The following is a 26663-nucleotide window of genomic DNA, read 5'->3' on the forward strand; positions in this document are numbered from 1 at the left end:
CTATTCACCTATAGACTAAACGTTTGACCACTTTTGTAATATTCAGGTGAATGAAGGTGCATGAGAGGCAACAAAAGAAACTGAATAACAATAAGAGTTTATTTGAGGAGCTAATAAATCACATGCATCTAAGAGCTTACTAAATAATATCCTGAGTGATCTCAAGGGTATGCCACCCACTGACAGAAAAACACTCTGTCAAAAAGCTTGTCTGTAGCGCCACCTTGTGGTTTTTTATTCACTAATGAACTCCTCAGGAGTTCATGCTGTGAGCTTTTTCTTGCAGTACAAGCGCCTGGTTAGGACTTGTAGTGATGCAGAATGAGTGCATTAAAGGTAATTCCAGTAAATTTCAACCTCGTGGTTTATATATTTTTTAAAAGCACAAAGATTGTGTGGCGATTACAGCTTTCATAGAGTGTTTCACACTTTGTGCCCATGGCCATCATCTATTTCTGTGGTCCCAGTTATCTGTGACAGTCTTCAGGAATGGTCCGGACTATATTACACCCTCTTCCCTCCCCCAGAAGCTGTGCTAAAGTAACAGCTGATGTCAGTCCTGCTTAAAGACACACACACATATGAACACACATGCACACAGACCACACTGGCTACTTGGTCAAAGAGAGCCAGCCAAAGGGGAGTAGGGCTCCTGCACCTTCCTCTCCCTGCGACACATCAGCACTTGGCACAGAGGAGGCTCCATACCACGCTTCACAAATCCACAATCCAAGCCTTTAATCCCAAGTTACAGCAGACTTAAAAAGGGAGGGCAGTTATCTAACTCTCTCAGCACCCCCATGTGCCTGCTTGGATCATGGAGCTGCACTGCCTTCCTACTGATACCCCCACCACAGCCAGCTCCTGCTCCACGGATCCCCCGTACGACAACTGCCCACCTTTTGGCCAGCGAGAGAGAGCCAGGGAGAAGGAAATGGAGAATGGAGTTGTGTGTCCTGCTGTAACCAGACTCCCAGGCCCCCAGAGCCCACTGCCTGCTCTGGCCCCAGCTGTGGCTGAGGTTCAGAGAGTGGTTGGTGGGGGAAGAGGGCCTGGCATTTGGCCAGCTCACAGCTACTGCAACTGTAAAGAAGGCCTGGGAAGACAGGCCTGGGAAGCAGAGCTAAGCAGAGGCATAAACACAGCAAGAGGAGGAGACAGAGGAGGAGAACAGGGGTGTAGCTGGGGAGTTCATGTGAACCAAAGCCCAAGCCCATCACAGAGTGAGGAGCACCGGAGCGCTCTGTCTCTGTATGATAATCTCCCTGATGCTGAAACATCCAACAGCCTCCAGGACTTTGACACAGAAACAAGCCTCCAGGAACACTTGCAGGAGCAGATGCACAAAGCTGTAGCATCCAAACAAATCCAGGGATTGATGGAGGACGACTGTGCGACTGAAAAGATGCTCAGTAAAAGATGTTCTAGCAACCAGGACCAGAAACCAGACCAAGATGAGGAGCATGAACCGGAGCTAGAGCTGGACTCAGGATCCTGTAGATTAACAGAAGGGGACCTGATGCAGCATCACCACCTCCCTACGTCGCTTCCTCAACATCTTACACAAAATTCCGCTCAGATGCGTCAAACCAAGTGTCACGACCCACTGCTGTGGCCTCCGGCTGATGTCAAACAGCCAAAACAGACATCGTCTCCCAGATTGCCCCCTCCATTACCCCTGGCAGACCCCTCTGCCAGTGCTTTACGCAGCCTCCTCACCAGCCTGCAGCACCAGATAATGAAGCAGAGAGAGGAATATGAAGCACGGATAATCAGGTAACTTCAGCTTGTTTTTCTTTGTCCTACATTTTCTATTTATAAATCCCCAACAAAGATTAATTAAGCCATGTGAAACAATATGTGTCTTAAAATGTAACGTGGTGATGCTTTTGGCTTTAATATTAGCATACACTTACAGCTCAATGACTTTAAGAATTTTCCAGCCTGTGGTGTATTTTCAGTGAAGGGTAACACACTGTTCCCAGGCAAAAAAAGTGTGTACGTGTGTCCACTCAGCTGTGCTGGTGTGGTCCCTCAGTTGACTCCAAGCTTCACCCTACATCCTGTTTAGTTCACAGATCAGCGAGAGTTGATTCAATTTTGTCATAGTTTCCCACGGATCTCCTCATGATGTGCTATGATGGAAATGCTGCTTGTATACACACAAAACTGCATTTTGGATAACCAAAGTTGGGATTTGGGTTTTTTAGTCTGGAGCGGAAATGGATGTGCATCTATGTTTGTGGCAAAATACTGGTAAATTAAGAAGAAACCTGCTTTTTTGTTGCCATCTAGTTAGTATAAGCCAGCAGAAAAAAAAGAAGCACAGCCCGTGTGCATGACATATAGACCAGCTCATGACAGTGGAAAGAGAGCTAATTTAAGGGGCCATGCTGCTGACCTAGACACAACACATACCTCATTTATTTCTGATATAGATAGACCAACACTCAGAGTAAGGTAATGCATTGGTAGTAGTGGAGATGACAATCCTTTTAGCTCAATAAGGACGGTACGAAAAGTCACAAAAGACAGCTTTAACTCTGCACACGAAGCTTTTGAACTATCCGTTCAGACTTTCCAACGAGACAGTGCTGTGATTTACCGCCTTCTTGATTTCTTAGTTTTTTGCATATTAGTCACAGTTGCATGTTTCAGAGCATTAGACAAATTTTAATATTAGATGGAAATAACCAGGGTAAACATAAAATGCAGTTTTAAAATAACCATTTTATTAATTAAGGAGGGAAAAGCTATCCAAAATTGTGTAAAAAAAAAAGAAAAAGAAAAAAGAAAGATCAATTGCTCCCTAAACCTAATAACTGGTTGTGCCACCCTTTGGAGCAAGAACTGTAATTAAGCATTTGGAATAATTGGCAATGAGCCTTTCACTGTGGAGGACTCTGATCCACGCCTCTTTGGAGAGTTGTTTTAATTCAGCCACACTGGAGGGTTTTCAGGCATGGACAGCCTGTTTGAAGCCATGCCAAAGCATCCGAGTTGGATTTAGAACTGGACTTTGACTAGGCCACTTCGCTACCTTCATTCATTTTGGCTCATCATCATGCTGCATAACCCAAGTGTGAACGGATGGCCGGACATTCTCCTTCAGGATTTTCAATAATTACAGCAAGTCATCCAGATGCTGAAGCAGCAAAACAGCCCCAGACCATGACACTACCACCACTACGCTATGACTGTCGATATGATCCTCCTTTTATGAAATGCTGTCGTTTTTTTTGCCAGATGTAACAGGATGCAAACCTTGCAGAAAGTTTAACTTTGCCTCATCAGTCCACAGAATATTTTCACAAAAGTCTCAGGTATCATCAAGATGTTTTTTGTTTTGTTTTTTCAAATGTGAAACAAGCCTTTGTTTTCTTTCTGATCAGCAGTGGGTTTCTCCTTGGAACTCTACAATGGAGGCCATTTTTACACAGTTTCTTTCCTATTGCTGAATCATGAACTCTGACTTTAACGGAGGCAGGTGATGCCTGCCGTTCTTTAGATGTCGCAGAGGCACTCTTGGAGTAACTTTGGTAGGTCAGCCATCACTGTTCCATGTTTTCTCCATTTGTGGATGAAGGCTCTCTCTGTTGTTCACTAGAACCAAAGCCACAAAAACAGCTTTGTAATTCTTTCTTGCTGGGCTTTTTTTTTTTTTTTTTTTTTTTTTTTTTAATAAATGTGTTACTGTTTGAAACAAGTTAGCCTACTTCAGTTTGTCAGATTCTATTTAAGTGACTGCTTAGTTTAACACATATGGTAACAATGAGGCCTGGAGGTGCCTTGTGAAACTGAATTGGGCTTCCCAGAAAGTGTGGTTAATCATAGTTAATTCATGATTTAATAAGCTGGCAGTGTTACGTTTTCATACACGGTCAAGTAAGTTTGGATAGTGTTTTTCCCCTTAAAGGAAATCATTTAAAAACTGTTTATATTCACTCAGGTTACCTTGGATATTAAAATGTGTGTACTTTTACACAGGACTGCAATGATGCTGTTGATATAAGGAACAATCCAGTAATCCATCCTGTCATTTTTAAATAAATTAAAAATAAATTTGTATCCTTCACCCTATCCTTTTTAACTTTAATATTGCTTCTCTTTTCCTCCTCACGTCATCAGTCTGGAGCAGAGAAATGAAGAGCTACAGATGGAGGTTGTTCGTCTGAAAACAAACCTCGCACAGCAGCGGCACTGGTACCAGGTTGTGCAGGCGAAGATCGTGGAATCTGAACGGGCACGGGCTGCCGCGGAAGCACACAACACCACGATGCAGAGGGAGATGGAGCAGTTTTTCGACATCTTTGGAGAGCTCAACAACGAGGAAAAGAAAACAGAACACATTGTGAAGAGCTTTTGAGAAAGGTTATGATACGAGCAGTGAGTGCAAAGAGTAGGAAATAAATGCACAAGATGAGCTGGTCATTACACTCTAACGAGGGTCTTTTATCACTATGTCACTAATAAAGCAATGTACAGTCATTTCCTCATGAAGAATCTGAGAATTGCACAAAACAGCATCAAAGAAAGAAAAATAATCACTGATGTCCACTTTATTAGCTGAGTATGGGCAAAAGATGTTGGCCAAAAGGTAATATTGTGGTCATTGCAATCACAGAGGACATCTCTGGAAATAAAATAAAAGGAACAAACCGAGATGTACAGTGTATACAATGGAGTATTTTCTTTTAAAAACATAGTAAACACATGAGATAACCTGAGCAACGTGATGCTCAGTCCTTATCGGCTAAGATTTGGAGAGTTGGATGGCCACTCCTCAGGTCATTTAAGGCATGACTGAAAGAATAAGGTCATGGTTGTGTACAACATAGTGCATAAGTTCTCGGTGACTCCGTAGTGTCTTCTTTCTGCATGTCCATCACATGTGCAATCAGTTATGAAAAAAAAAGTAAAAAAAAAAGAAGAACAAAGGGGGGGGCGCAGTATCTGCACAGTCCATTTTCAAGGTTTATCTTTGACTTTCAATCTTCAGTTGAAATCAGGACTCCACAGTCTCACCCACGCTTAAACCACAGCATCTCTGCTTTCTCTCTGGGAACTTTTAAAAAACCTGAACAGCTGGGTCAGATTATTCAAAGGAGAAAAATAAGGACGAGTGCTGCACAGCATGTTCTCATAAAACACACAACACACATTTAAGGCTAAAAAAAACAAAACAACAACAACAACAAAAAACAAACCCTCGTAAAACTACAACAGCTCCCTAACTCTAAAAGCTTTCTGAACTAAGAACGGAAACGTACTGTGAGTGAAAGAATGCACTTGAATGCATTTCTTTGTATAGCAAGAACTACAATTTCTTACAGGTGTGAAGCCTTCATGCAGGTTAAAACGTGTCGTCTGATTTCATGATTCATTGTGTAACTTTTCCAGCACTAATGGAATGGTTTAAAAAAAAAAAGAGAGAGAGAGGAAAAAAAGACAAAGGGGAGCAGTCCACACGTTTGTCAATACAATGTTTTGACAAGAGGCTTAATTCCCACAGGCGTCACTGTGGTTGTGTGCAACACTGCAAGAACACACAAAAATAAATACAAGTATCTTGTTTTGCCTCTTCCGGATGTACAGGATTACGATTTTTTTTTTGATGTACACACTGATAGTCAGTACCGTAAGTCAAATAAGGGTGATTGCAATATATATATATATAGATATAGATATATGTAGCTCCACAGACATGTTGAATTTCTTAACCAAACAAGCACATCCTATCTATTTGTAATGAAAGGGTCTACAGCCACTATGAGTGATATCTTTACATACAGTACATTGTATCGGGAAATAAACAGTAACACTGCAATCACAGCTTCCCCTCGCTGTCAGGGGGAAAAGCTTAAAACCAACATCACTCAAGCCAATTAATTAATTATTCAATTAAAAACAAAAACACTGTGCAGAACGCACCGCTGTAGAGATCTGCAATACTTTTGATGAAACTTTTGATCAGTGTTTGATCATGATTGATGCCATCAGTTTATGGTAAGCTTTTGTTCTTTGTGGCGTAACATGCACTAGAGCAGGTCGCAGTGTGATGCTTGCCTGCCCCGATTTCATGACGATGACCTCTGGTCTCGACTCGCTAAAAAAATAAAACTTTTAAAATACAGGCATACAAAAACAAACGACTCCCCCACCTACTACTGGCAAATCAATATGGATGCATACACCGCATATAGGCAGGTGATCAAGTAAAACAATGGAGAAAACAGAGAGCACAGGTATCTTTTACCTGCAGGCAGCAGTTCCAACGACAGAGCGGGTAACAAATTAGAAAAATAAACCTGTCCATTGAGACTAAAGAGAAAAACTAAAGACATAAAGGGACAGAAAAAGTGTATGTGGAGTTAAAAAAACAAAGAAAAGAAAGGATGATGATGGCTGTTAAGCCCCTTTCAGACATGTACCCTCTCCTGACGGTGTCTGAACATGTCTGCTTAATGTATTCAAACCTGTGATGGCAAATCTCCTGGGTCAGACCTCGTAACAGTAACGTAACACTTCCAGCACGGCACAAGACTAAGAGCATGCAGGACATTAACGCTAACGCACACCAAAAGGTGTGCCGCGAACGCGTCTTTGTGAGTTGCTCAGCTCACAAGAGAACGCCCTAAACAATAAAATATGTGCATATTAACATTTTAGCTCATAAACTTGGTTTGCAATAAGATTAAAACATTCCTCATTTTCATTATTCCCACTCATGAAGAGAGAGATTTGTTTTGGAGCCTGTGTGGGAAGACTTTTCTCAGCAGCGCGCACACACAGAGTGCCCCTGTTTGAGAATAACGCGCTCAAGAATGTGTTTACGCTTAACTAAAGGCAATGCTGACAATATTCAGGCATGTCATGTTTGTTGGTTTGAATCCATGAAAACACTGATGTAAAACTGACCGATGTGTGAAAGATTGTGCTGTCACTTTAACAGATTGCTGACTTCACCAATGTTACATATTCCATGTCTGAAAAGGGCTACTGATGTTTGGAGAGCGAAAACTGGAGATGGCAGGCAGGCAGACGGAGAGAGAGATGTGTGGAAAATGTCTGTGTTCAGTGATTCTCGTCCAGAGGTCCTGTCAGTGTGTCGATGCTGCTGCTGTCTGTGTCTGAGGCCAGGGTTTGCTCTGTGGACATGGACGAGATATCGTTGGCTGAAGAGGACTGGGACGCCGAACCTGACACCACATCTGACACATTACACACAAAAACAACAGACAGAACCAGAAATTTAGCTGCATATGGCAACAACATTTACACTTCCTAGTACATTGTTACTGGAACATCCACTCACAGCCGCTCTATTAGGTATACCTGTTAAACTGATAATGCAAATACCTAATCAGCCAATCGCATGACAGCAACTCAGTGCATTTAGGCATGCAGACATGCTCAAGACAACCTGCTGAAGTTCAAACGGAGAATCAGAATGGGAAAGAAAAATGATTTAAGTAACTTTGAATGTGGCATTGTCATTGGTGCCAGAGTAGTCTGAGTGTTTCAGAAACTACTGACCTACACAACCATCTCCAAGGTTTACAGAGAATGGTTTGAAAAATAGGAAATATCCAGCAAGCAGCAACTGAGGCTACAATTAACATGGGCTCACCACAGGTTTGAAAAATGTCTAATCTGACGCATCTCGATTTCTGCAGTGACATTTAGATGGTAGGGTCAGAATTTGTCGTCGACAACATGAAAGCATCCTGCCTTGCATCAACAGGTCAGGCTACTACTGGTGATGTAATAGTCTGGAGCATATATTCTTGGCACACGTTGGGCACCTTAGTACCAATTAAGCATTATTTAAACATCACAGGCTACCTGAGGACTCTTGCTGACCATGTCCAGTGTATCCCTCTTATACTAGCTTCTTCTGCTAACAATCTCGAGCTGCTTTCTTGAACATGACAGCAAGTTCACTGCATTCAAACTGTCTACACAAATGGGCCAGATCGCAATCCAGGAGAGCATCTTCGGGATGTGGTGGAATGGGAGACTCACATCATGGACATGCAGCCGACAAATCTGCAGGAACCGTGTGACGCTATCAAAGCAATATGGACCACAATTCCTGAGAAATGTTTCCAGCATCTTGTTGAATTTATGCAACGAACGATTAAGGACAGTTCTGAAGACAAAAAGGCAGTCTGACAACGTACCACCAAGGCATACCTAACAGAGTGCATGTGTCCACAATGGCACATTTAAGGATACCCATCTTATGGCCCATGAGAATGCCAGCAGACTCCTTAGCTACAGTACGGCATTAAGATACTGTAGTTGTTTTAAGAGTATTGTACTGAAAGACAATATTTAGGGACAACTACTGTTTCCACTGCTGCATACTGACATCTGTGTGTGTGTGAACCAAAAAAACTAAAAAAAAAAAAAAATATACACATACATGTACACACTGTTCTAGGATCCTTTTGCGCCTTGTGAACATAAATGTGTTTGTTTTGGTGAAGCTGTCAGTGTGAAGCGTTTTTCAAACAGTGGCAAGTCCAGTGAGGCTGCAGCTTTGGGCTTATGCTAACAATTTTGGGCTGATAGAGGAAAACTTTGTACCTGAGCAATCTTCTTTCATTAGACCATTCTTGTTCCTCTCCTCCCAGTCAATCACCTCTTCATAAATAAGTTCTGTGGAGAAACAGAACAGGTTAATGGCTTTCAGTGGTGACCACACTCATGCTTGCACGTTCAACACAAAAGCAGATTACAGCAACAGTAGAACAGCAGTTGCCCGGTATGGTGCACTGCTGGTTTGCTTCTCTAGAGGTCAGTGTATCCCACCTTTCCACTGCTCAATAGTGTGCTCTCTCTCTTCCAACTGCTTGTCAGAAATCTGTGGAGGAGGCTGTGAAACAAAAGGAAATGTCACACACAGCCGCAGCACTGATGAAGTTTACCACAAATTGAGGGGAACGGCTTGCTCACCGCGTCGGCCTCTGCCGGGTCGTACCACACATGAATGTAGGGGTGATTAAGAGCTTCTTCTACAGATATGCGGCACTCGGGATCAATGACTAGCATTTTGGAAAGCAAGTCCCGTGCTTGACTTGCTGTTATGACAACACAGGAAGGGCAGGATTACTATGGAAACAGGCTTACGACATCATTAAATTTAAGTATTCTTTTTGACAATTGAATATTGTCCCTGATGGTGTTTGGTCAACATGTCTGTCAATGTCAAGCTTTGTTCCGTTTTATTTAATGATGTGACCTCTTAAACGACAACATTACACCGCAGAGTTTTACTAAATCTATGCAGTACAGGAGTATCATTGGATACTAAAAATAACACTCTACATAAAGAGAGTATTAAAAATTCTTACTCTTCAATTTGTCATGTTCTGACTCAGAAGGGAAGGCCCAGTCTGGGAAAAGCTCGGCAAAGCTGACGCCAGGATACTGTGGCTTGTTCATCACATAGTTCCTCACAGTCTCCATCAGTCGGTTCATAAACTCTAGACTGGGTGTGCCCAGAATCTCAATCACCTTATTCCACTGGTCGATGTCTAGAAAACACACTTGTTATGGAAATCTCCAGTAAATTGATGGGCCTGTGCACATGTAAGCAAGTGAAAAGAACAGATGAAAAGGTACAGAATAGATCCGACATGTACACTAAATAATTTTGTATGAAAGCTAGCAAAGGTAAGCCTTAATTCACCAAAGCATAGGAGAGATGAAAATTTTGACCTTACAGGATTATCAATTATTACCATTCACACTCAGATTAACAAGAATTTGTGCTCTAAAGAAATGTAAATGCATCAAATAGATGCTGAGTCATTTTACTGTCAAATAACTACAAAAGCAATGATTCATACTGAAAAGCTACAGATGTAACCACATCATGGCAACATATAAAAAGTCCCTAATCTGGGAACAATGGGTATCTGTCCCAATCCATCAGGTGGATATTGGCCAATTTCAGTTTAGGTTAATTTAGCGACTCTGTTAAATGAACAGAGCAGTATTACAATCTGAAAAACCATTTTAGCATGGCTAAAAATACAGATTTGCATGGTCTGTTGACTTACTTCTGCACAAGGCAATTACTTCAAAGGATGGGAAGCAATCTATCATTGACTCACACTTGTGCCCAGCATCCATTCTCAGCTACTCGGGTGTGAATGCAAAGGGGAAGCTGGGAGCTAAGAGGCAGCTTACATATGTACAACAGAGATTAATATTTATTGAAGAGAAACGGGAATTAGAGCCTGACCTATAATAGATGTATTAGGAGTAAAAACTTCTCTAAATTATCAGTGGGTTGTGATCTGTAAAATAAGTATTTCATATCAATGAGTTAGACTCTGCAGAGAAAACACAAAACTTTAAGTTTAAACTCAGCCCGAGCGTTTTGTAAATTCAACAGCTGAGAAGATGCGAGTGTGCCGGGAGACCCACAAGACTAGAAATATTTGATAGAGAGTGAATGACGATGCAGGAGGAGGGACAACAACTGGCACAGAGACGATGAGAGCTGCGAAGGATACGATCAGTGCCCTGGAAGATGACGCTGCCCTTTACCATCTCTCCCATGATACACCCCACTGACCAGATGTCCACTGGGAACAGAAAACGCACAAGCACGCACAGATGCACACAAACACACACACATAACCACACAGAAGAGATATTAAATTAAAAGTGACCAGATAACATCAACTAGATAATACAATCCACACTGAATGTATAGTAACATAAAGTGACACACAGAATGATGAAAATCATGCTCTATGGATTCAAATTTGAATGAGAAATATGGGCTCAAAATGTGGTCATAAATATTTTGTACTTGTAAAAAAGATTTGTATGTGTAAAAAAGATTTGTGTGTGCGTAAAAAAGATTTGTGTGTGCGTAAAAAAGATTTGTGTGTGCGTGTAAAAAAGATTTGTGTGTGGACTTAGCCCAAAAAAACCCCTGCAAGTTACAAGTACGAATTTTGACCCGATTTTTCTTCCTTTCATCTGATTGGTCAATGTCATGTCAATCACAAATGTAACAATCCAATCAGAGAACAGATGGGTTTGGCTGTCGGAGGGGCGCTTTTTTTGAACTGCAGGTCTTTGAAGGGATTAAATGCCCTTTTACATGCCAACCCAGCGTTTTCCTTCATCACCACGAAGGAAAACAGTCTGTGGTCGTCCGAGTTTGGTGATTTTTGTGTCACAGGTCTACGTGTTTAATATAGGGACTTCCACAGCCTTTTCAACAGCGCTGCGGACCGCGAGGTGGGGGCGGGCAGTGTTTTGGAAATGACAGTCTTCATTACAAAGCTTTCTTCGTTATGAATTAGCATACATGTTTTTATTGAACATTTGAAGAACCAGCAAAAAAAACAGAAACTCTTGTAGAGGACATAAAGTCAGAGATAGAAAAGACAAGGAGCAGGTGCATCTAGTACAGGTAGAGCTGCTGCAAAAACCCACAGAGCCCAGCAGCCAGCGCAACAAATTCTGGATCCTTTGCTTTTAGTTAGCATTAGCAGCACATCCTGCATCCGATGTGAAAGGACTTTTATGCTGCGCACTGTGACTCACAGCAATGGTCCCGGGTCAGCCCTGACTTTGTGTTAAACTAATCCTAAAGTAATAATGGTATTTCTAACCACTGATATACCACAACTTTATCCTTTCAACAGCTGCTGAAAGTTAGGGGACCTAGCTGCTATCGGATATTTATATAGAGATCCTCCAGCTTCAAACTGTATCACCCTTCAAGGACCTGCAGTTCAAAAAAAGCGCCCCTCCGACAGCCAAACCCATCTGTTCTCTGATTGGATTGTTACATTTGTGATTGACATGACATTGACCAATCAGATGAAAGGAAGAAAAATGGGGTCAAAATTCGTACTCGTAACTTGTAGGGGTTTTTTTGGGCCAAGTCCACACACACAAATCTTTTTTACACACACACACACACACACACACACACACACACACACACACACAAATCTTTTTTACACACACACACACACACAAATCTTTTTTACACACACACACACACACACACAAATCTTTTTTACACACACACACACACACACACAAATCTTTTTTACACACACACACACACACACACAAATCTTTTTTACGCACACACACACACACACACAAATCTTTTTTACACACACACACACACACACACAAATCTTTTTTACGCACACACACACACACACAAATCTTTTTTACGCACACACACAAATCTTTTTTACGCACACACACACACACAAATCTTTTTTACACACACACACACACACACACACACACAAATCTTTTTTACACACACACACACACACACACACAAATCTTTTTTACACACACACACACACACACACAAATCTTTTTTTACACACACACACACACACAAATCTTTTTTACGCACACACACACACACACACACACACACACACACACACACACACACACAAATCTTTTTTACGCACACACACACACACAAATCTTTTTTACACACACACACACACACACACACACAAATCTTTTTTACGCACACACACACACACACACACACACACACACACAAATCTTTTTTACACACACACACACACACACACACACACACACAAATCTTTTTTACACACACACACACACACACACAAATCTTTTTTACACACACACACACACACACAAATCTTTTTTACACACACACACACACACAAATCTTTTTTACACACACACACACACACAAATCTTTTTTACACACACACACACACACACACAAATCTTTTTTACACACACACACACACAAATCTTTTTTACACACACACACACACACAAATCTTTTTTACACACACACACACACAAATCTTTTTTACGCACACACACACACACACACACACACACACACACACACACACACACAAATCTTTTTTACACACACACACACACACACAAATCTTTTTTACACACACACACACACACACACAAATCTTTTTTACACACACACACACACACACACAAATCTTTTTTACACACACACACACACACACACAAATCTTTTTTACACACACACACACAAATCTTTTTTACACACACACACACACACACACACACACAAATCTTTTTTACACACACACACACACACACACACAAATCTTTTTTACACACACACACACACACACACACACACACAAATCTTTTTTACACACACACACACACACAAATCTTTTTTACACACACACACACACAAATCTTTTTTACACACACACACACACAAATCTTTTTTACACACACACACACACAAATCTTTTTTACACACACACACACACACACACACACACAAATCTTTTTTACGCACACAAATCTTTTTTACGCACACAAATCTTTTTTACGCACACACAAATCTTTTTTACACACACACAAATCTTTTTTACGCACACAAATCTTTTTTACGCACACACAAATCTTTTTTACACACACACAAATCTTTTTTACACACACACAAATCTTTTTTACGCACACACAAATCTTTTTTACACACACACAAATCTTTTTTACACACACACAAATCTTTTTTACAAGTACAAAATATTTATGACCACATTTTGAGCCCATAGAGAAACATTTAAAATGCGAAACACGAGCTCTCATCGGTTTTGGTGCATCTGCCAGCAGACTCGCGGCCTGAGGCTTTCATCATAGCCATCTTCAGGCTTTTCTTTCTCTCGCTCCAGAGTCAGTCTCAGCTTTCCACGCCTTTCTCCACAGCCTGGCTTATCAGTTTGCACAGCTGTTGCTCTCTCCCTCATTTTTCATGTGTGTAATTGCACGCACTTAGCAGGACAGGCTGTATTTCGTTTCTCTCTCTCACTCTCCAAGTCGACTGCTTGCTTGTCAGTGGTCGTCAGGGGCAAATACCCATCAGCATCTCTTTTTCCCTGAAATTCAGCTTCACTAAAAATTAAAAGTTCTCTCTCTGAAAATATCTCCAGAGAATCTACTCCAAGTCCACTCAGCCATTACATAAATGTAAACTCTTGGCGGGTTTCACTCCTATAAATGATTGGTCTCACAGCTTAGCTACATTCTTTGAAGAGCAGTTCAAGGACTACTTCCATTTTGCAAACCTACCCCAATATGATGAGTCATATTTCATGCTCCACCCTGTAATTAACCCAGGTCAGAAAAGATTGAGATAACCTGTCTGTTTAGCAGATAAATAATATCATGGGTCAGGTTTCTATCTCTGACTGCAATGGCTATACTGACAACTACACGGCTCTACACAGAGTATACACTTCTCAGAATATTAACTTAACTATTGCTTTGATTCCCCCCTCCAGATGTGTTTTATACAACTAAATAAACAATTCTTGCCTTTAATAAACAAAAATATCTCAGTGACTCCTGGCTCCAGACAGAGCAACCAACTGTTGTGTGAGACGAACAAGAAAGGATACAGTCCTTTCCAGGAAAGAGGACTTTGTGAGAAATCATTTCAGCCATTATGCAGCCAACTGACCACAGGTCCACTGCAGCAGAGTGGTGGTATAGTAAACATATTTGTTAACATCATGTTAATATATCAAGAGTCAAACTTACTATGATGAGTCAAAATCACCATTAATGTTTCCACTTTGTACATGAGAACCATTGCTAATATACACTCACCTTTCACTTTATTAGGCACACCTGTTCAACTGCTCACTAATGCAGATACCCAATCAGCCAGTCACATGACAGAAACTCAATTTAGTCATGCAGACATGCTCAAGATGACCTGCTGTAGATCATAGTGAGATTCAGAATAGGGAAGAAAGTAGGGCTGGGTTTTGATTATCGATTTATCGATTAAAATCGATTCTGGCTTGGATAACGTGATATCGATTCATTAAAATCCTGAATCGATTTTTAAATATAAATTTATTTTGCCCGAAACGGCAGAATCTCAGGTTAAACCTCACAAAATTTCTACAACCACCAAACAGCTAAAATAGTAAATAAGAGCACGTACACGGATTCTGCACAAAGATGTAAAGACAAAACGCAGACCCGACGCATCCGAATCAGTGAGATGCCGCCTTTCTCACGCCGTCGGGGCTGAAAGCCGACAGCTCACTGATTTTGAAGCGTCGGCGGGCGCTTTAGGTTTACGTCCTTTTTGCGCTCGATTCTGACGCTGCAACTTTTATCTCTCTCCAAACAATATTGACTGAACCAGCAGCCAAAGATGATCCAAACTACGCTTCACATAAACATCGTCACAAATTTCCTCTTACTTTTGCTGTTTTGCTTCCACCACGATAAAATCACACTTCATGTAGAGCTCTCTCCCTCTCTCTCTAAATCGATAATCAAAACCCCCCTAGTTATTACCCACCAGTCTACGGTGTCGGTCGCCGTTTGTTTGTTTTTTTTACTTACTTACTTACTTCCGACAAGAAAGCCTCATTTCTGCTGTTCAATACTGAACAAATTTAAACTTTTTAAAATTATGCAAAATTGCAAAATGCTTAGCTGTGTCTCTAATCAAACCTCAGTAACTTTGCTCTACTTCGTTTTTGATCTACTGCACAATATTTTTAAGGTCATCTGCTATAAAAACCCAGACCAGGAAAACCGCCTTCATGTTTTTCTGTGTTTTATCCTCAGTTACTTTGACACAAAGGAATCTGCTGTGATGCTTACACCTTTGATAAAGTCTCACAAGTGTCAGCTTTCTTTTTATAGATATAAAAATATAGATATGTACTGATAAGTGATCAGAATTATAATATTTCTGACTGTCTGAGGCAAAATTTCCCCGATTCAAATCGAATGAATCGAATCGGATTGTGGATCGAATCGATTCGGGACCTTGTGAATCGGATTCGAATCGATCCTAGAAATCAGTGACGATAACCAGCCGTAGAAGAAAGGCAATTTAAGCGACTCTGAAGGTGGTGCGGTTTTGGGGCTGCTGATCTGCTGGGAATTTCCCAGTTCTGAAGGTAGAAGGGAGACCAACCAAGTACCAGCAAGGTGCATCTAATAAAGTGTTCAGTGAGTGTTGTTGTTTGGGGGTTTTTTGGGAGCATTTGAAAGAAAAAAACAATAATGAACAACATCAATTAATCATAAAGTTTAAAAAACCTGGCTTTTCAAGAACATGAAGAGCTCCAGGGAGCAGCTTGCATTGATAAGTCCTGATGTGTTAAATGATTTTCGGACACGCTACATAAAGTCATGTTAAACAGATTATTAGAAAATAATTATTCTGAAAGAGAGCAGTGTTACATGTTGACCAAGTAGTGTTTAAAAGATATGTTTTAAGGCTGGTATTGGTTTGTACTCACCATTTTCCTTGTACTTCATGCCGAGAATGACCTCCGGGGCACGGTAATATCTGGTCACCACGTACGGGGTCATCATGAAATTAGTGCAGGCTGTCCTAGCTAAGCCAAAGTCTAAGATCTTTAATGTGCAATCTGACTTAACCACAATGTTACTGGGCTTCAGATCCTGAAGGGGGGAAAAAAATTCGATAAATCTTTAGGAAAACAGGCACAATAATCACAATAATAAAAGATGGAAACGTAATACAACCATTTTAACCACTTTATAAAGTTAACTTTGGAAGAATTATCTAAATACAAAATGAATAATGTTATTTCAGAATCAAAGATACTCATTGGCTAATGCTAAAATACACAAAACAAGCAAAAGTTTAAATAAATGCAAATTTTTTCATGTATTAATAAATATTAAAGAGCTGTCAGGTTACAGGCACAACATGGGAAACGTTACACTTCTAAGCGCTATTTAAGTATTAAGTTACTGTGTTTTCAGACTGACTCTTTTAGCCAGCAACACATTTACTGCTTGCACTTACCCTGTGGATTATGCCAGCAGAGTGCAGGTGCCTGATTCCACAAAGGATCTGGTATAGCAGGTAGGACATCCTCTCGTGGTCTAGGTCCATATGGATCACCTGGCATAGGCTGGCATCCATTAGCTCCATCACCAGATACCTGAGAGGAGGGGAACAAGTGCAAACTGTGTTTGTGTGCTACTGTGTGAGAGCTACAAGTGCAAAGAAAAGAAACAAAATAACAGGAATTTAAAAAACAATCAGAAAAAAGACAAAGTAAGAGAGCAGATAAAGGAAATGTGACAAAAGAAAAGCGTGAAAAATAGAAACCAGAGAGCGAATGAAAGCAACGCAGAGGATTAAAGAACGTTGGAAAGTAAATAAGAGGATGTTTGTTAAATGAAAAAAGACACAAAATACTTCAGCTTAAATCTTTGCATGTGAGAGAAAACCAAAGCAGCCAAAAAACACCTGAGTGCCACTCACAGATCCTGAAATTCCTCCAGGGACTTCTGAGGCGTGAATACATTGATCAGACGGATGATCTGCAAGCAGAGAGACAAGCCGTTACTCTACTCTGTTGCTCTCCTACCTACTGGAGAGGCCCAACTAAAGGCACAGCAGGGCTTCTGTTACCCCAAACCAGAAATGTTATATTTAGTGCAAGAAGATGACTTTAACTTAAATTTATATTACATATGTTCTGGCTACCTCTTAATATTAGAAATATTGTCCAACACACGAGAAGATGGAAATTATAAACTTTAACATTTTTCTGCCACACCTCGGTTTAACCTTTATCAAATGTTCAACACATTTTATTGCAGGTCGAAAAACAAGATTTACATTTTTGTGGTTGACACATTTGAGCAGCACCAGCTCCCTGTAGGCGCGCTTAGCATGGGTCTGGTTCTGAAAGGGCCGACACAGCTTTTTCACTGCCACTGGTATACTGAGGACCGTATCTAGAGCAGAGCTGCAACAGATTTCATTAAAGAGAAAAAAGACAGAGACAAATGTTATCAAAGAAGAAACTAAATGCATCCCAGAGAAAACAGCTTATTCAAAAATTCCTAGTTACACATTCAGTTTCATTCACGTTTTAAAAATAGTAAAAATAAAAATATAATTTCTTACGACCCTACTTTAAACATGATCGGGGCTGCGCAGAGGAAAGTAATCAGCTCTTCAAAGATGACTTCAGTCTAAAACCCTGATAGGAGCCCTTAGGGGTAGTGATATTCATGTTTTGTAAAGCCTTCACTGTAATAAATGTTAATACAGTTTAGCTCTTGTACCTAATGCCTGCATTACGGCCTTGGGTTAGGGTTAGCTCGCAGAGACTTCAGAGAATATTCAAGGTGGTTAATCTTGCCAAAGACAGATCTCAGTTAATGGGGCTCTGAAACATTATCAGGGCAATAAAAACCATATCATTGAGAAAAATGGAGATTATTTAGCTTCAGGTCACCTAAACCACAGCAGTTTAACTCTCAGTAAAATGTATTTATATAGCACTTTTCACAGACAGAAATCACAAAGTGCTTCATAATAAAACCTAAGAAATAAAAGTATAACACAACAATGCAAATTAATGCAACATAAAACAGGTGTGTGGTGCGTGTGAGGATGGATGACTCACGACTGCAGACCAAATCTACCCATGGGTCTGTACCCATAAAGCAACCTGAACCCGAACTGAATGGGGGCAGTGATTTACTGAAACATGTACAAAAACACATTTAAATACAGTATATGAGGGAAAGGGAGACTATATATAATTCCAACAAGTTTGAAAGTTAAAAATTGAGATGAACATCTTTAAACGTCTACACAGCCTGAGCTCTCTGAGTCACGTAGTCTTCTGGAATAGTTCTCCAGGCTTCTTTAAGTAGATTCAAAGCTGTTCTTTGGACGTCATTTTCCATTGACTCAACTAAGGAAATCTGAATAAATTGTGTTTCTGTCTAACAAAGTGCCTAAAGATACACATTATATTACATTGGTTCTTTGCTAATATGTCTGTTTTGTACACCTAACTTAAGGGATCAACACTGAATCATCCCATAAGATATGCATATGTAAAATATGTATTTTACCCGGTTAATGTGTGTGGCAGGGCATGCTCTGCAGCGCCGCTGCAGGGGAGGCGGACGCACCTGAACAGCACCCGCAATCACGCCTCGCTGCCTTGACGTCTGCGCTATCTGTGCTGTTGTGTTGGTATGTGTCGGTTTGTGAGCTGAAAAGCTACAACTGGCTGTGTGCATACAGCAACCGTGTGTGAAAAGTGGCCTATAAAGAGGTGCTGAAAAGCATGTTCATGCAAACATCGTCGGTTCTGCCGTGGTATGTTTACAATGGGACTTCTGCTCCTGAACCTCTGCACACAGGGTCTGGAAATCAGGGCTGTACGAAGTCACAAGTAAGCTGTCATCTGTGAGGCGTGAGCGGTGTTTGTTTTTAACATAATTCATGGTAGGGCTGCTCAATTAATCGAATTTTAATCTAAATTACGATCTGGGCTTTCAACGATCATTAAAAATGACTGAGCTGATTATTAACACCTCCCTCGTGCTTTACTCTCGCGCTGCTCCGTGTGGCAAATCGAGTGCACCTTTCTGCGTTTCAAACACGCGTCACAACAATTAAGACGACCCAAGGGAAGCGCGGAAAGCTAAGCAGAAGTTATTTGGAGAGGAGAGGATAATGGCTGCTGAAGAAAGAATGTCATTGGTTGAAAAGAGAGGTAAAACGACTTCAGTGGTGTGGAAACATTATGGGTTCGCGGAGTCAGACGTGGATCAAGTAGACATAGTGTGTAAACTTGCTACGGTGTTGTAGCTGCACCACAGAGCAACGCTACAAATTCATTCAATCATTTGAAGACCGCTCACAAAGTGACATACGATCAAACAATGAAGGAGCAGCAACTTTAGTTGACAAACCTCAATGTCAGTTTGATGCAATTGTGCATTGTGTGGCTACACAGCTTGCCTTGATGTTTGGTTATTTGTATGCATAAATATTATGCAGTATTTTGAAGTTCACTAAACATTAATGTTTACATTTTTCATTTATTTTTTATATTGCTAACATTTGCACTGTTATCAGTATTTGCACACTATTTGATATTATTTTTTGACAATCTTTAAAGCCATTATTCAATACATTGTTATTGTTAAATAAATATTATCAAATAATTGAGATCTCAATTTCAGTGAAAATAATCGTGATAATCATTTTTGCCATAATCGAGCAGCCCTAGTTCACGGTGGAGAATAGCTGCTGACATAATGTGGATCCGAAGATCCATAATTGGCCTACCTGGGGTTGAAAGTCTCGATAAATGCACGGCGTTTTGGCGGGTACACCGGCTTCCGCGAGTGTGACGCTTATTTTGAGCGATGAAAAAAATAATAGAATATAATTTTATTTTTATATTTCAATATCACAATAATCTTCCAATTTAGAACTACAAGTTAAAAAAATAACTAACATAAATAAAATACACTTCAGCTAAATACTTCTAATTTATTTTCCCAAACCACACGGAGCCGCAGGTTGCCGACCCCTGGTGTAAGTGGTTTAACAAACAAAAAAACAAAACAAAAATACAAATCTTCTGAAAATGGTCAGGTACATGGACTGGCCTCAAAAAGAAAGAAACCCTTTGAAGACCTTCAGAAAGCCTGGAGAAAGATTGCTCAAGAACACTTGGAAAACGACCAGAAAATCTGGCTCCTTGGAAACAAAACACAAAGAAATAATGGCTCAGGACTTTTGCACAGTACTCTGCAAGTCTGACATTCAGGGAAATGTATCTAAAATTAAATTCAAGCTCCGTTTGATATAATCATGTAGCCAATAATGAATTAAGTCAAGGGTGCTAATACTTCTAATCAATAGCTCCAACAAATGTGAGCTTTTCAGCTTGGAACAATGATATTGACATAACAGTACTTTTTCCAGCAACATTTACACTCATGATGGAAGCAAAAACACAGCTGACACTACTGATCACATTAACTGTGTCTCTATTTAAGAGTCGCTGCAAGCTGTGACACTTGATAATGAGCCAGCTTATCTAACACCTGACCCCAAAGGGGCTCAACCGATTCATCAACAATCACTAACATGTGAATTATACTTCAGCGTCAGATCTACACCGTAACCGAAACTCCATTTTAATCCTACGCCACAATATTCTACGTAACCTACACCTCCCGAGAAATGTAACTACGTGTTAACTTGAATGGTATGGAAGTTTACGCTCTAGGGGAAAAAGGAGTTTTTGTTTACTACTTAAGTTAGATTTCCCAAAGCAGTCTAAAGTTTTAACCTGTGCCCATTTAATCAATCAAAGACTGAAAAAAACTTCTGTGTCTTACCAAACAATGCCTTGGGCGCCAGAGCCAATGGGCCGCAGCTGCTGGTAGCGCTTGAGTACAGTGAAGGTGGAGTCCACCACCTGAACACTGTAGAACTGCCCCTCCGCCTCACTCATCCTGCTGAACAGTCAGGACCACCAGCGCTGTCTGCAGGACAAAGGAAAACAAAACAGATGAATATCACCATGTTCTAATCTCATGTACGCTCTCCTCTGCTCTCCGTTTCAAAGTGTGTGAAAAGGGCTGGAGAGGAGCACACAGCACAGCTTAACAGATGAGAGACAGGCTCAGTTGAATGTAGCATTTTATTGAGGTAAAAACCTTGAACAACCCTTCCCAAAAGGGTTACTTTTTTCTAAAACTAAAGATGAACTTGTGTGTTAGGGCCCAAAAAATATCTAATCCAAGATAAACTTTGACTTGATTTGCATGGAACTTTAAATGCTTTCATTGATTAATTGATAACCTTACGTTTCTCCAATATTTTGCATGATAACAGCAGCATAAGGCTGGAGCTAAAGGCTGAGCCTTTAATGTTTGGTGTGCTTGTTAAAACAGAGGAGAGAGAAAGCTAACAGCTTACAGTTCCCTCAGTAAACATGAACATACCACGCACACTCACACAGGCAGCATTTAGCTTGAGCCTCTTCATTATTTCTTGAACTGCATCCAGCTTCACTACAAGTGTGCGTTCAGCTATCAGCACTGGATGAGCACATACGTGTTAATAAATTACACGATGTGTTTGAGTGTTTATAACAAAATATGAAAGTGTTAGCACTGTTTCCACAGACAGGAAGTGGAGGGGTATTATTCTTGGCAATAGTTTATGAGCGCATGTGCATACATCTGTGGGCGAGAACACATAATCGTGTAGCTACGCAACACCAAGCAGTCATGGCTGTTTGTCATTCCTTCTGAAGACAGTCATCAGTTTAAAGGAGACCCATTTTTTTCCGCCTTTAACGGGGAACAGCGAGACAAGCAATCACTAGATTTCGTGGTCACAGACACAAAGTACTGACGAGAAAAATAAAGGATGTTTATGATCAAATGGACCAGAACCCTGTAAAGCTAACGTCACGGCAATAAGCAAAGAGCTACATAAGGAATTAGAAAGAGAACTGCTGTCAGATATCAAAGTGTGTCTTTAGTTTAAATGTTCAACTGGAGATGGAAACATTTATTTAAAAATGAATCAAAAGAAAATCTAATGATGGTAGTTCATTCTAAAATAATCAAGAATTAGCGCGCAAATTATTTCAATTATAAATTTACCCGAAGGTGATGCGTATTCTGAGTTTTATACAAGGAATACATTTCAAAATTAGCTGGAAGAAGGGGTCACATACCACTGTGCTGCATCACACTCAGTAAGTGCCACATTGTTGAAATGAGCTAGGTCATCAGTAAAAGATCACTGTCTGGAGATCAAACTAAGTTCCTTCAAAACCTATACATGCCTCAGCTGGGCCTTTTCCATGCCATGTAAAGCATAACAGCCACTGGTAATTGTTTCTTACTCTCAAACTAAAGGACACTTTTCAAACGTGCCCTAAATAATCTCCAGTGCATGTGTGCATGTGGATTTTCATTGTTCGCTTTGCAGTTTTAACTTCCATTTTGAGATGAAGAAAGAAAGTTATGTGTAAAAATATTACTGGTTGGTATGCACTGGTATATAGCTATATCAGCCAAACATTGTTATCGACAAATAAGGCGACATTTACTGATGGCACCGGTCCACGTCTCTGCTTGCCATTGTATATGATTGTTTATTTCCTACTGTGGTTTGTTATGACTTATTTGCCTGTTTGTAGGCCAGGTTTTTGCCCATGAACAAACACTGGGAAAAAGCCTTCACGTGTAGGAGGTACCAATCTGCAACCTTGCCATTAGTCAGATGAAAAATGAATCCTTCTTAGTTACTTTCTTCCTCTGCCTGTCTCCTCTCTTTCAAACATAAATCCAGCTGGCTCTCTGACTGCACCCAAAGGAAAAACGCCAAAGACCTTTACTTCCTTCATTCTTTTTGTTTTTCACAACTTCTTTGGCTTTGTCCTTTTCCTATTGTGCTACTAACATCCCCCTCAATTGCCTCGTTCCTACGGCCTCCTCACAGATATCTCCAATGATGGTCCTGACAGATATATATTTTCATGACTGCTGTGACTGACACGCAAGCTGAGCTTTTCTGTTTACATACATGTAAAATGTAAGTACAGGCAAAACAGCATGCTAATGCCAAAGCTGTACTCCACGTCTCAACAGCACAGATCTTAGGCCACAGGACACAAACACCTTCTGCTAAAAAATACAGAAAAGACTATTTTACCCTCACTGACAACAGCAGCATTTTGAGATATTTATATTTTTTCATATAAGAGCTGGTGTGCAGCTTTTGCAACACACACATCGAGTTAAAGGATGCTCTGAGGAGACCATTACTCATAACCAAAACCACTGTAGCTTCATCAGTCACCTGGTGCCAGGTTAGTCACAACTACTGGGTCATTCTAAAGTCGATTCAGCACAAACACTGACAGGGAACAACTGTTTGATTAAAGCTACATACCGCTCAGAAAGCCAAACAGAAACATAGGCAGACACCTGCCACAGTTCTGGGCAGCAGGCTCTGAGGAATTTATTTAAAATCAAAAGGGAAATCGATCGTGTGGAAAAAAGTTCCCCAGAGATTCCTCAGCAACTGTGGGTTCACTAAAAGGAAGAGACATCCCAGAACAAACTGCTTATGAATGATACCATTAATCATTACTAGCCAAGGTTAAGGGCAACACTGATGCAGCTGATCCTGTGAATGCAGATAAACTGCTAAAACACTTTACCAATCACTACAGGGAAAACAAACAAACAAAACACTACTTTAGGTTGATAATTATTTTAAAAAGGATGATTAAACCATGTTAACCACAAAACTGCCTATTAATCTCAAAGCTTACAGGGAACACTGTCATCAACAGTGTCTCCATTTTTTCCCCTCAGACTGAATTAAAGGTAGACGTAGTTACTATGACATCATCCACTGGTTTGTGAAGTCCTGTTTTAACTCTTTTCCACATAAAGACGACATTTAACGACCTCACCCGTACCCTTAATGGTGAGTTTCGATACCTCAGTATATATCAATAAACCCGATGACCTCACTAATGATGCAAACCCAGTCATTTTGTTCTATAAGCAGGCCTGAAATATGACAGAATCCGCTCAGTTCAGAAAAGAGCTTCAAGGGTTACTCGTAGTAAGAGTGAAAGCCTCGAGCGAGTGTTTTCGCCGTGTCATATCTGGTTGGTGTTTTGAAAAGCGATGTGACAAGCGAGGGGTGAGTCTGACAGTGACACCGCAGGCTCAATAAGCACACTGTGTGTGATCCTCCTTTCTGAAAATTAGAATACCCAAAATTTACTAAATGGAGTTTATGTTGTATCTAAGATATAAGCGACTGAGCTCATTATGTCATCAGGAAAGTGTTTACAGAGGTCAAGCCTGAGGTCTGTTTTCCCGTAAACTTCTGCAGAACCGGAAAACATTGGTATCGGGGGCCCTTGTGGCCATTGTTCACACATTCTCACTTACACACAGTTATATATATTTATTCCCATAAATCAAGGCAGAATATAATCAACCAGTTGGGGAATATTACCTATTATACAAACCCTCCTGTGTACTATTGGTCAACAGCGGAAAACACCAGCCCACTAGCCATTTGAAAAAAAAAAAAAGAAAAGGCTTAAGGTACTTCTCAGTTGGTTTCACTTTTCAGGCCTGGAAGCCTTATTAATTTAATTTTTTAAACTCTGTTTTCTAGGGAGCAATAGTTTATCAGAATAGTATAGAATATCCAGTTTAGCTGGATGTTTTCTTAGTGCAAACAGTGTTACAGTTTTATGCCTGAGAAAATGTACTCAAATAAACTGTAAAGAATACAGTTATCTGGAATATGAATGAAAAGATGGGGGTTACGTACTCTTTCTCTTACCTGATGATACTTATTACACTAATCCATATTTATGCAATGGTATGATGATCAAAGAGTTGATGAGAGAAGTGACCTTCACACAAGCATCATGGACCTCAACCAAAGCTTGTGGCAGTGACTGTTCAGTTCAGTCTAGTCCAGGCTTGGGGGTCTGACGTGGCCTAGACTTGGGAGTTAAGATGGGGAGTCAGTGAGCTGGCTATGAGATCAGATTAGCATGGCCTGAAGCCTCAGCATCTCATCTTGATGTAGCAGAGTTACAAAACACAGCAGGGATGGGTAAAACTACACGGGAGTCTACTGCTGCTGAACTAGACACACCAAATTAGTCTTTGAGAGCAGTCTCCCGGGGAAGAAGAAGGATGCAAATTAAAACACAGCAAACTTGGACACACTCTGAACATCCATGTGATCCCACTAAAAAGTTCAGTGCGCACAAAGTGGCTGAATCACTGACGGGCTCGCCTTGCCAATGACATGCCAGAAAAACCTAGCTTGGTCTGTGAAAAAAAAAATCCCCCTAGTTTTCATTGCATCTGCACCTGCGCTTGTGGTGACTGTGGTTAAGGTTTGTGAACAGGCCTACACAAATGTCATTAATTTGGACTACATGTGTTTTCGAGGCTCTGTGGGTAAGGTATGCGCACTGACAGCTAGACGGCGTGAATTTTTAGCATTTCATAGCGCCGCACGCCTGCTCTACAACACACACACACACACACACAGTGAGGTATGAAGTCACCCGGGTATGACACACCGTGGCCGCAGCACTGTTGGCACTCGGTGCTTTAACACAGTCAGAAACCATCGGTTTACACAGCTAAAGTTACACCAGCATTAACGACATCTGACTTCCCAATACCTCAGTAAAGGTACGAAGTTAGCAGGGCCTACACTACCATTGTTTTTCAATTCTGTGGGCAGCAATGCGGTAGTCAGGCTGAACTGTAAGCTCCGGCGGACTAGAGAACGGGCAGCAGGAGGCAGCTGCTGCGGCGAGACCTACCTTCTCCCTTCGCCTCTCCCAGGGCACTCCCATGCATCGAAAATATAGATAAAACACTCCCCGAGCTCCTCAGGCACAACCTGGGCTTGGAAAAGTTGAAAAGGACGGTCGGCCCGGCTGTCACGACTGACAGACCTTCCTTTAGTTCCTAGCTAACTCCAGCGGCAGCACGGACGGACGGGTGCGGAGGAAGGGAACGCCACAACAAGCAGAGACCCAGCACAGGCATGACGTCATCACGCAGAGTTTACGTGGGCGCAAAGTTTTTTTTTCTTCGCAAAACTTGGAAAACTTTTTCTTCTTCGTGTGATTGGTTAATGTAATAATGTATGTGTTTTGAAAAATTACAAAAAAACAAAATAATACTAATAATCCTATGAGGGCACAAATAAAGACACACAAGACAAAACCAATAACTAGCCATAA

General features: G+C 40.8%; 2 protein-coding genes across 3 annotated transcripts; one reads left to right on the plus strand and one right to left on the minus strand.

Annotated features, from left to right (window-relative positions):
* The first annotated feature begins 620 nt into the window (after positions 1 to 620).
* LOC146392282 (uncharacterized) lies at positions 621 to 4954 on the plus strand. The gene is made up of 2 exons (XM_084944744.1): positions 621 to 1776; positions 4129 to 4954. The coding sequence occupies exons 1-2, from the start codon at positions 818 to 820 to the stop codon at positions 4364 to 4366; spliced, it is 1197 nt and encodes a 398-aa protein (XP_084800870.1). The 5' UTR covers positions 621 to 817; the 3' UTR covers positions 4367 to 4954.
* mapk9 (mitogen-activated protein kinase 9) lies at positions 4542 to 26454 on the minus strand. Of its 2 annotated transcripts, none has more exons than XM_084944733.1 (12): positions 26238 to 26454; positions 21235 to 21381; positions 17690 to 17819; positions 17330 to 17388; positions 16865 to 17003; positions 16329 to 16494; positions 10530 to 10601; positions 9360 to 9542; positions 8962 to 9086; positions 8818 to 8881; positions 8593 to 8664; positions 4542 to 7211 (listed from the first exon to the last, which is right to left on the minus strand). In XM_084944733.1, exons 2-12 carry the CDS (start codon positions 21348 to 21350, stop codon positions 7075 to 7077), a joined length of 1263 nt encoding a protein of 420 aa, XP_084800859.1. In that variant the 5' UTR covers positions 21351 to 21381; positions 26238 to 26454; the 3' UTR covers positions 4542 to 7074. The 2 variants fall into 2 exon arrangements, with proteins under 2 accessions (XP_084800859.1, XP_084800853.1); XM_084944727.1 differs by lacking the exon at positions 10530 to 10601 and adding an exon at positions 14454 to 14525 and having other exon boundaries at positions 26238 to 26453.
* Positions 26455 to 26663: the final 209 nt, after the last annotated feature.

This window comes from Perissodus microlepis, chromosome 2, assembly GCF_051167445.1.
Source record: "Perissodus microlepis isolate ML-2025 ecotype Zambia chromosome 2, ASM5116744v1, whole genome shotgun sequence".
In the NCBI taxonomy this organism is placed as follows: Eukaryota; Metazoa; Chordata; class Actinopteri; order Cichliformes; family Cichlidae; genus Perissodus; species Perissodus microlepis.

Bases quoted from the DNA above. Each gene is read 5' to 3' on its own strand.
- mapk9 (XM_084944733.1), bottom strand. From the start codon at position 21,350: ATGAGTGAGGCGGAGGGGCAGTTCTACAGTGTTCAGGTGGTGGACTCC. The intron at 10,602-16,328 runs GTGAGTACAAAC...TTCTGTTCCCAG, and splicing joins CATGAAGTACAAGGAAAATG to TGGACATCTGGTCAGTGGGG. The intron at 9,087-9,359 runs GTAAGAATTTTT...TTGTCATAACAG, and splicing joins AGAACATGACAAATTGAAGA to CAAGTCAAGCACGGGACTTG.
- LOC146392282 (XM_084944744.1), top strand. From the start codon at position 818: ATGGAGCTGCACTGCCTTCCTACTGATACCCCCACCACAGCCAGCTCC. The intron at 1,777-4,128 runs GTAACTTCAGCT...TCACGTCATCAG, and splicing joins TATGAAGCACGGATAATCAG to TCTGGAGCAGAGAAATGAAG.